The sequence below is a fragment of the Syngnathus floridae genome, chromosome 7 (genome assembly GCF_059516105.1).
Source record: "Syngnathus floridae isolate MCC-2025c chromosome 7, RoL_Sflo_1.0, whole genome shotgun sequence".
NCBI lineage: Eukaryota > Metazoa > Chordata > Actinopteri > Syngnathiformes > Syngnathidae > Syngnathus > Syngnathus floridae.
The window spans coordinates 17050319-17061498 of NC_142419.1; the positions used below are offsets into that span (position 1 = coordinate 17050319).

Below are 11180 nucleotides of genomic sequence, written 5' to 3' on the forward strand. Positions count from 1 at the left end.
TGCGCATGCGTACCTTTGAACAAATCAGGCTCCAACCTGCCAGAATTTGAAAGCCGGCAGAACCGTTAACGGCTAAATTTAGTGTTTTTCCACCCGTGGTTCAAAAGAATAGACACAAATACATACTGTGGGGTTCACTATTTATTTATTTTAGCCTAAACTGTAGCCTACCTCCCCAAACGTTTGGGTTCACCAGCTTATCTTCAGTGTCATAGTTTTAATTTTTTGTCAAGATTTGAAATCACATCTCTGCTAATGAGGAATGCTGAAAAAAAAATCTCCCCTATGTCCAACAGAAATGTTATGAGCACAAAATGTAATTTGTTTTTTTTTACACTGTCTTGAGTTAAACACAAACCTGAAGTACTTAAGTTTGTGAAGGACACATGATCACAGGGCTAAATAACTCCCAAATGTACTAAAGTTACTGCAAATTTGTTCATGATTTATTTATTCAAAGGTTCCACTAAGGGACAGTTGGACACCCTTTGGACCTTAAAAAAAAAAAAAAAAGCATGAGGTCGGACTCCCTCATAGTCTGAGATAATTCTCCTGAAATAAATTCTTTATCTCCCCTCAACTGTCAGTTGAAAAAAAAAAAAGTTCCTGGGATGACTCTTGAAAGACAAAGATTGTGGTCAAAATGATGCATATTGTTGAGGCCAGCGGCAGGTTAGACCAATCAATCTTGAGGCGTCACTTTGCAGTACATGTGCAAAACCATACAGATTATTTAGCAAGTGAGACATTAAAAGGGGGGAGTAAGGGAAGGGCAAATGTGGAACATTTAAGCACAGTTTACTTAAAATAAAAATTACACTGTATCCACAGCCTAAGGAACCTATAAGACCCTAAAATAAGGAACTGTGTCATCATTGAGTACATGCAAGGGTTATGAGCTTCACAATCCTATGTGAAAAGGGCCTATGTTCACTTCTCCCTTTCATGGTAAGTCAATTCTATGGCGACTAAACTGCAAAGCAGTGGTTTTGCTGGACTTCAATTCAAAAACGGAATCAATTTATGGGGAACAACAATTCACAGCACCAAGCCTGTAATGTGGTGGGCTTGTTATGAAATCGCCTTAACAGAAGCCATGAAAATAAAAGCTGAGGGAGGTGGGGAAACAAAACAAAACAAAAAAAGCATTAAAAGGAACATGCCAGAGGCAACAAAGAAAAGCCCCAAAGCCACCCAATGCATCTTCATAATAGAATGCACCCCTTCTGTGCATCTGCCATTCGCAATGTCCAGTGTCCATTGATAGCAACTTAAAAATAAGTGAAAACAAAAAATATTCGTTGCACTGATTTTTTTTTTTCTCTCTTCCGTTTCTTCTTTCGGTATCCAAAGTTCTTTGTTTCAGGGATTTGAGGATCAGCCTCAAAGGCCGAATTTCTTTCTCCTTTTCTAAACTTCGCTGCGTTTCCTCGCTCAAGATGTCGCATTTGTATCTCTGCCGTCTCCTGCATGCGTCCTCGCACACTCCCAGTCACGCACACACAACCCATCCGCCCATTCTCTCTCTCTCTCTCGCTCGCTCGCACACGTGTCACGCAGCCAGACTCCTGGCCCCGCCGCCCCGGAGGGGAAGAGGAGGGTGTCCCGTCGGGACGTCCTGTTGGGAGATGAACCTGGCTCCTCAGCGCTGAGTCCAGACATTCATACGCAATGGCTCCATTCACACACACGTCTGATAGTGTGGCCGATTGGGGGAAAGTGGCGCCCTCGAGGATTGTGATTTAAGAGTTTGTTGTCGTGTCTCCTTGGGCGGACATCGAGTTGAAGTCGTCGCTTCTGTTACGGAAGTTGTCGCGTTGCCATGTCTCTCGACATGTTTTGATGTAGGTGGTTTTGTTTTCTTTTGTCATACAGATTTGTTTTTTTGTGGGTTTTTTTCTTTTTTTTTTTTTTTGCAACATGTAGCCACTCATTCTCACTCGCACCCACTCGCCAACTCAAACTTCATTTGGGCTGCTTTCCCCCAGGAACGCCAAATGAAATCCACACATTTTTCTCTCAGATAAGATGCAGCCATGGATCCCACGAGCCAAGCACAATGGATCAAATTTCTCACACTCTCGCTCTCTCTCGCTCTCTCTTGCCTAATTTTGTTTATGTTGAACAGAGTGCTGCATCGTGAATAAAACTCCAGAATACCCCGGACGCCGTTTAGAACTGGAATCCCTCGGCTGGCACGTTGGCGGAGTTGAAGCCGTAAGTTCCGCCCTGGATGGCTTCGGGGACCAGGCTGTTATCTTCGTCAATCTGAGTCACACCCAAAGAGAGTGAGGAGGAAAGAGGAAGGGGTGAGTTTAACGGAGGAAGAGGACGTTTAACACCAAACAAACAAGTGTAGCCAGAGCCTTCAACTTACATCATCAGAGGAGAAGAACTGATCAATAATTTGATAAGCGAGCTTGTAGATATCACCATTTTCATGATTCTGCAGCTGCTCCACTTTCTCCAGACCTGTACAGACACAACAGCGTGTGAACAAAAACTCCCATCCCCACAAAAAAAAAAAAAAAACGCTCAATATCTCGATGCGTCGGACGCCCACCTCCACACTCTTCGATGAGATTCGCGATGGTCTCAGCCTTGTCGTCGGCCATCTTCAGGATATTGCTGAGCCCGTCCAGGACAACCTGCACCACTTGGGCGTCCTTCACCGTGAGCAGGTTACAGAATGGAGGGATGACCTGCTTCTCGATCAAGTGCGCCACCTGAAGGCACCGCGAGACAAGATTCAATTGACTTACTAGAGGACCCCCCCCCCATTGTATAAACCACAAAATTTTATTTTGTACCTGATCTTTCCTCCCACTTATTGTAAGGTTGCTGATGGCCCAGGCTGCTTCCTTCTGGGTTCCAAAGTCTCCCTAAATTGACATAGCGGGCAAGTTTGATCAATTTCAATGCTCCGTGCCATGTTAAAAAAAAAACAAATAAAAACAGAGAACAGTGAGAAGCAGGTACCTTGTCGAGAAGGTGGATAATCATGGGGACCAGCTTGGCATCTATGACCGCCTGCACCTGCTGCTGATTCCCTGCTGTGACGTTTGACAGGAACCACACCGCCTCCTACAGGACAAAAGGCGCAAATACAGCATGAAATTGTTTTTAATAACATGTCTCATAACGTTGTTCTCTCGCTAGTTCTTCATTACGTCTAGGCTGGATCAGAATCCGGACATCCACGCAAAGAGCGGATGCCTGGCTGAGACTTGCGTGCTGCGGGTGGGGTGAGAGCGGTGTTGAGGCTCTAATCATCGTCCATGTCACCAATCATACCAGTTGGGCCTCGAGTGGAAAGTGACTGGTCTCAGATGCACTCCGATATCAGCAAGGACTGATTCTCAGCGCTCTCTTGCCACCAACCCATTTGAAGTGACTCACACAATCAGCCATCAACACACACACCAACTACTCCCCCCTTCAACCAGTGCTCTTAACTCCAACTACAGCAGATGTCGGTCCTCATTGTCGTCGTCGCATTCTCCAATGTAAAGTCTACTCTTACTAGACTAATCTCATCCCCCCCCCACCTAAAACTTTCACACAACTTTCACACCAGAATGTCTCAGATGTCATCACTTCCAGCAACGCCAGGCCGTAGAACGCGGTGAGACGTGCACAGGTGTTACCTTGTTGATTTTCTCCTTTGGGTGTGACAGGAGGGCTGGGAAGTGGTTGAGAGCGTCACAGTTGAGCACCACCTGTGTCTGCTCATCTGTTCCAGTCACGATGTTGCCCACAGCCCTCAGGGCAGCGGTCTGGATGAAAATAATAGTTCATTGAGATCACTATTTCAAAATGCTTTCAATGAATTTCTATAGTCTTCCACCCCCCATACCTGAACTTTGACCTCCTGGTGGCTGAGCAGTGGGACCAGGTGAGGGACGATGCCAGAGTCAATCACCATTTGGATCTGCTCGTTGCCAGCATCCGTCAGATAGGACAGGGCCCACACCGTGTCCACCAAAATCTAGAAGCAGTGAGATGAGAGGGAATTACAGGGATGAAATGTGGAACTTCTTTACATGGCAGAAAGACTTCCTCAAACAGTTAAGCGTTTACTCACGTTGACATCAGTGTGGTGGATCAGCACACGCAGAGCTGGCAGGATCTACGGATTAAGAATGTAAATTATAAGGTGGACAAAAGTAGAAACGTTTCTGCAAGAACCGCAAGAACTCACACGGCGAGGACTTCATATTGTGCATTTTCAGAGCTACATCTAACAAAGCACAAACCTCTTGGATGGTCTCCATGGGCGGCGGAGGGTCTTTATGGCGGCACAGATTGACCATAACCCAGGTGACGTTGCGAAGGAAGGTGATTGGGATGGAAGGACTGATGAAAGACAGCAGCGGCTTGACCACGCCCAAGCCGATCACGTAGTCTCGGCATTGCGGGCCGTCGCCTGACCGAGAGACGGACGGGTACGCGTCAATATGACCTCTCAACTTTTAGGTGATGGCCAATCTGCCGACAGCTCACCGATAATGTTGCCCAAAGCCCAGACGGCCTGCTCGCACACATTTTGGTGAGGCGATTGAAGCAGCCTCAGGAAGCGCGGCACGGCGCCTGCGTACACAAACGGCTCCGTTAGCGGTTGTCCTCGGCTTTGTCGAATGCACCTCGTGCCACTTACTGGACTCCACCACAGCTTGGGTCTGCTCGGAAGTGCCGGACGCGATGTTGGTCAGAGCCCAGGCGGCCTCAAACTGCAGAGAAGGGCTGCGGGGAGGGAGAGACAAAGCGAAAGACATTAAGCGGTGTGTGTGAGTGTGTTTGTGCACTGGTGAATCATTTGTGTGTGTTGCCATTCCTGGAAGGTAAAGGTTGGAACACATTTGCATACATGCATCACCGTGCACCACAGGCATTTAAACTCGCATACATAGCCAAATTGGTTTTGTCTAACAGGTGCCGGGACGGGTTTCGACTTACTTGTCATCTCGGTCCAGGCAGTGGACCAGAATAGGAAGAATCCCGGAGCCTATCAGGTCGTCGATCGGCGGGTTGCGGTCGCTGGACAACAATTTCCTACATGACAGATACACAACATTCCATTATTTGCACGACAACATGACACATGCCGATGGGAGTGTGCAACACTTCAGAATTTGGAGAATGTTGACATGGACGAGATGGATGTTTGCGGCGTTTCTCAACACTCATACCTGGCGGCCTGAACAGCACTCAGCTGGATGCCTTGGTTATCACTGGTGGCATTCTACAACGCAATACGCAAAAGTGGATTAGAGTCCTGCTTGATGGACACTGGCTACAACACGGAATAAGCGAGGAAAAGCAACTTACTTGCACTATTGCGTCGAGGGAGGCGTTTTGCTGACAAGGAAACATATTAGAAAGTCGTTAGAACCGACAGGACATTTTGCAATAAATGATCATTGGCTAAATGACATCAAGTGGCATCTCTGATCCTAAAATAAACGCTCTTGCCCTGATTGCATCCAAGTGGAAAATAACTAGAAATGTATAAGTACATCAAAAGCCACACTGTGCAAGAGGAGAAATCTAAAAAATATTAGTATACATAAAAAAAGAATTGCCATAAATTGTCATTGGGGTAACCAACATAAGATAATCTGCTCTACACCCCAGAAGCAGATACATTTATTTTAAACGCAGTGAGGTGTCTGGAATGGTAATTATTTTAATTGGAGCAGGCGGTCCACTTTTCCCCACAAAAAAAAAAAAAAAAAAGACCCTCCTGGCTGCGCACCGGTGACTCAGAGCAGCGTGTCATTGTTGATATACGATGAGGTAGACCGCCCCGCTCGAGCACGGAGCGGTTAGCCTGATTGAATCTCGAAAGTGCCGAGTAGCCTCTTTGATGCCACCGTGCCTCGCGCTCGACACGGTACCGACGATTACGTTTGACCAAAACATGCCAGCGACAGAACTGATTAACGGCAATTATGTTAATAGCGACGGGAGAAACAGAAATGAGTAAATCGAATTAAGAGCTCAACAAATTCAACTACCGTGGATATCGCCCGCAGTGAAAGAAATGTGACTGTCTGGTCCTTATTTCGTGCGTAGACTTTTTGTTTTGCAATAAATGGCGGAGCCTCCATAAATGGCACAGGAAGGCACAGTCCATTATCGTTGTACTCGGCGTTCTTTGCTTTATAATCATGCCTTGAAGCACCCCCCCCCCCCTTACAAATGTTGAATTTAACTGCGACATATGAGGTCACAAAAGCTAGGGAATAGCGTAAGAAGTCGTTGCGGCACAAGATTGCACTTAAGATCATTTTGTTTTTATTAATATCCGCCGTCCTCTTGTTTTGAATTTAATAGCGACGCCGAGGTGATGCAAAACAACAAGAAAAAACTGCAATAACAAACAGCCGCAACGCCGATTCTCCAGGACGCGGCCTACCGATCTGAAATCTCCGTCCACGTCGGAATCCTCGCAAATGTCCTCATGGGGCACGTTTCTTCTCTTCAGGAGGTGCTCATCTCTCTTGTTCTGTTGAGGAGCAACCAAAAATTTCAGCCGGGCGACAGCGTGCAGATCTTAAGGCATCAGATTCAAGTATGACGTCAATTAATTAATTACCTTTCGCAGCTCCACCACCACCTCCGTCCTCTGTCTTCTCATGGACTGTGGAGAGAGAAAAACAAAGTATTATTAGCATCAGTATTGGACCAGAACACTGCAACATTTGAGCCCAAGAAAAACAAGTTGAGCTCAAACTTCCAAGCTTTCAGCACAGCAAGTCTTGAGCAACAGGAGCGAACCTCTTTTTTTAGACAGCAGAAGTCAGCCAGTCCCCTCAACTCCGCCACCCCAACACGGCGCTCACTAACACATACTTTAAACAGGGCTTGCAATAAAACATTTACAGCGTCAGATATTCAATTGACGTGTTTGGATGTTATTTTGATTATAAATCACTTTTTTTTTTTAAGAATCCAGGCAGTCAAATTAACATTTTTTCCACACGATAAAGTAAAGAAGGGTTTGAAAATGGCCACCACTGAATGCGTTAATGTTATTTGTATGTGTTTAAAAAACAGATGATTTATGCACATTTCACAAGAGTCCTATTCTGTAAATCAATTGATTCTATATTGGGGTATTACATTTTGTCTCTATTGCACCACTTGAGTACATACACTGTATGTTGATTCTTCGTGGATGAATACTACATACATCAAAATATATATATACAAAAAGTATATTATAATGGTGTCACTGTTATTTCATAGGAGTGACACTGAGGAATTTTGTTGTGTCACATTCAGATCCCCAACATGCCAAACCACCAGCGTCATAAGGCAGCTAGCTATGTGCACAGTCCAAATGATCACAAGACGTGACTTATGGTGCAATGGTTAGGGATCAAAAGTAATAGCATCAATTAAAAATCATAAATCAACTTGCAAACCCTCTGCTGTCAAAACCTGAAGTCTGGAACATGGACATCAGTAGACACTGGGTTTCATCCCAGGTATTGCTCAGTCGAACTTCTGCAACTATCTGCAATGTGTTGGGACATTTTCCTTTACGTCTTCAGCAAGCATGTTCAATCGAATTCAGGTCAGGTGATGGAGTGGGTCATTGCATTACATTCCACTTCTTTGCCTTGAAAAAAAACCAACCTCTGGTTGCTTTTGCTTCGGGCAGGTCTTTGGCCAGCTACACTGAAGTGGCATCAAATGAGTTCTGCAACATTTGGCTTACTACGAGAAGATATGATTTCCTGAAACACTTCATAAATCACCCTGCTGTCATTAAGTCAATAAATACCCAATAAATGCAAATGTTGCCAAAGAGCACCTGGTGAGCCAATTGTTACTTGAGGTCCTTTAAAAAGAGAGATATTCTAATTCAAACTCCGGTAACCAAGTTTAAATGCAACCCCCCTCGAATTACAGCTCAAAGTGTGCAGTTCAAACAAAATGATCTCATTTCATTTCAAAGTCATTGCAGTGGTATTAAGAAAGAAAAAAAATATGACGATGCACCAATAATAATGGATCGGTAGTGGCTTGCAGTGTTCACCGACGACTGTGATGAAGAGTCATTGACAGGACAGCTGCCGTGCACCGGCCTACCAACCTTACTGCGCTGCAGCACACACGCATGCACAAAAAAAAAAAAAACTACTTGACAAACTGGATGAATCAGTCCATGCAGCTTATATGCAGTCAAAACATGTCACCCCTCATAAACAAAACAACGGTCGGCGAGTGTTGGACAACGCGATCGTTGCAGTGCGAAATCGAGTAAATCATGTCAATCGGTAGCTTGCGTATAGTTTAACTTTAACCGTGTCAGAATGCTGGATTACCAAAATACACGAATTTAGCTCATTTTGAGAGCATCAAACTGCGATAAAAAGGACGATTAGACATAAATTAGACCCCCCACGCCATTGTTTTTATGCTAAAGCCGTGGGAGGGGGGGGTTATGGCTTCCAAGCTTAAGAGGCGCTAGCTAAACTGCAGCTTCGACGTGATGTTCATACGCCGCAGTATTAACTTCCCAATCTCGGGGATACTCCTCAATTTATACATTTTCCTCACGTATATGAAGTTTATATGTGTATATTAGAGTATTTGGCAGCGGTACACATCGAGTTCAAACGTTCGGTCGCTCCGCTGGAGCTAGCATGTCCGTCGAGGGCCTGGCTAGCAGCGAGTTAGCTGATCGAGCCTCTGTGGTACTCAGTCGAAATGCGGCTTAGAAACCGAGGCCCGTGCGCTGAAATCACCAAACAGCGGTCGGGATTTTCAAAAATGTTCTCAGTGAAGGCCCTGGTTGAAGCCTTCGGGCAAAGTTCCCGATGGTGCGAATTATAGAAACGACGTCACAGGGAAGCCAAGCCGTGGTGCCCCTGTTTAGAAAAACGGAAGGGGGGTAAAAAAAGCGTGAATTCCCTCATTTTATTTTTACCTCTAAATCCCGACCCTTGTTCTTGAAATTCTTCAGTCGCTGGTTGTCCAGTTTGTCGTTGTCGGCCATGCTAGCGGTTGCGGCGAGGCTTGAGCGCAGTTTATTTCACTCGTGGAATTAGCCAGTTAAGCTAGCGTTTCTCGTAGTTCCCTTTCTCGGCCTCTCTCGCTCTATTTTGCTCGCTCTCGCTGCCTCACTCGCTCGTTAACGGACTATTTTTTGCTACTGCTGGTAAGGCCGCAGTGCATGCTGGGATTGCCGGTGGCGGAGAGGAAGGGTGGGGGGGAGCCGCTCTTTTCTGATTGGTCTGTTGCAAGATGCCCGCCAACGCAGGTCAAAATTCTGCGTCAACATGACGAATTCGTCACAGCGAGTTTTGTTTATTTTATTCACTCTATGTTGTGTAATATTTTATATTAAGACACTTTTGATATCGCTTCACACGATAAAACTGCAATACGTGTGGACTAAAATAGAATAAAAAGATAAAGCAATTGTCTGAGATCTTTATTATAAATGAATGACAAATAATTGTGTGTATTTACATGCTGCTACCCAAACCGATTTGTTTTTATCGCATATTCTCCGCCTTTTATCACAGTGTCACATTTAAAACATAACATAAATAAGACATAAATATACATAGCAATATTAGTACGAGAAAGTACATGAACTCGATTATACAATGCATATTAAATAAATAAATATTCAGGAATGCTTCTCAATACATATATTTTTTTCAAGGACCCCAGCAGGCTTCACGTGGGGTGTTTACACCCTTTGACTCTTCTCGCACTAATGCCACAGGCCAAAGAAAGGAATCAGAGATTCTCTTTGATTCTGATGAGGAGGCTTTCTGTCACAGCTGTGTTGAGATCTTCCATCTTCAAATGACCCACTTAAATGTGATCATATATGGTAGATGAGGCGGCAGATAAGAGTGAACACAACATGTGATTGGATTAAGCATCAGATTAAATCACCCATCAGCCGCATATCAAAGCCGAAATCCTGAAGCCTTTTGACTTCATCTTGACCTGGATGTCTTCTTGCGTTTGCCTCAGTGGGGTCTTCATCAGGTACACCATCCTCCTGAAGCCTTCCTCCAGCCCTACGCCCGTGATGCCCGAGCAGGGCTGGATGAACCATGGCCTCTTGCCCTCGCACGCTCGCCTGAGGTCCAGCCTCTGGCAGACCGCTTCGGGACTCAGAGCCCCGCGCAGATCCTGTTTGTTGGACAGAACGACCAGAGGAACTCCTCTCAGGGTCTCGTACTTCAGCACCTTAAGGAACACAAGGCATGCGTCACCACCAGTTAGGACTCTATTTGGAAGTTTTTCCTACTTACTACTGTAAAGGGTTAAATAGAAACTTGAGCTTGCTCAGTCAAGTGCATCATCAATTCAAGTCACATTCATCTGCAGTGCAGCCCCGAGATTTTATGTATCAATCCAACCATCATTTTTAATTACCCGATGGAGTTCCTTGCCGGCTTCATCCAGCCTCCCTTGGTCCGCGCTGTCCACCACAAACACCAGCCCGGCCGTGTCGGCGTAGTGATGCTTCCAGTGAGGCCTCATCTTCCTCTGGCCGCCCACGTCCCAGACAGTGAGCCCCGGGCTGCTCCTGTCCGTCTCCAGCGTCTCCACGTTGAAGCCCACCGTGGGCACCGTCACCGTTCTCTCGTTGTACTTGAGTTTATACAGCAAGGTGCTCTTCCCAGATCGGTCCAAGCCAAGCATCAGGACCTGCGCTTGCCTCCGTGGCTTGGAACCGTGCATCCCCATGTCTGAGTCGGATTCCAAAAAGAAGAATGGGCTTGTGCGGTTGCGTAAGCCAAGCTCTCTTGCTCCCAGTGGGTCCCTGCAGTGCTGTCTGGCTGCAGTCTCAGTCTGCGGCCACGATGCTTTATGTACACACAAGTTTAAAGTGATCCCACCCCTCGTGTTGTGACCGGAGTCTCCTCAGCACTACGCAGCTTTCAGGAAAACTATTTATATCAATATAGTGACAGTGCAACTATGAAGTACGACGTGTAGTTTGTTCTCCGGTTACAGGAGTCAGATCACACCTGTCGCTAGATGTCAATCATCTAGCCCCGACATAATCGGAAGTGCTTATTTGGGTCATCCGGATTGTTTCCCCGTCAGGCAGTGGTCATGAATGACAAATATTGGATGCTATAAAAGAAGAGATCCATGATTTGAATCAGGATGAATTTAAATTTTCAATACTTTTT

General features: G+C 45.7%; 2 protein-coding genes across 2 annotated transcripts; both read right to left on the minus strand.

Moving 5' to 3' along the window:
* Positions 1-128: 128 nt before the first annotated feature.
* kpna4 (karyopherin alpha 4 (importin alpha 3)) lies at positions 129-9195 on the minus strand. The gene is made up of 17 exons (XM_088380658.1): positions 8942-9195; positions 6599-6643; positions 6419-6508; positions 5329-5358; positions 5190-5242; positions 4957-5052; positions 4658-4743; positions 4504-4590; positions 4257-4426; positions 4085-4129; positions 3857-3988; positions 3648-3776; positions 2980-3084; positions 2811-2882; positions 2564-2726; positions 2378-2472; positions 129-2268 (listed from the first exon to the last, which is right to left on the minus strand). Exons 1-17 carry the CDS (start codon positions 9008-9010, stop codon positions 2173-2175), a joined length of 1563 nt encoding a protein of 520 aa, XP_088236784.1. The 5' UTR covers positions 9011-9195; the 3' UTR covers positions 129-2172.
* A 419-nt stretch (positions 9196-9614) lies between these two features.
* Positions 9615-11089, minus strand: LOC148395682 (ADP-ribosylation factor-like protein 14). The gene is made up of 2 exons (XM_088380768.1): positions 10414-11089; positions 9615-10224 (listed from the first exon to the last, which is right to left on the minus strand). Exons 1-2 carry the CDS (start codon positions 10726-10728, stop codon positions 9928-9930), a joined length of 612 nt encoding a protein of 203 aa, XP_088236894.1. The 5' UTR covers positions 10729-11089; the 3' UTR covers positions 9615-9927.
* Between the last annotated feature and the right edge of the window lie 91 nt (positions 11090-11180).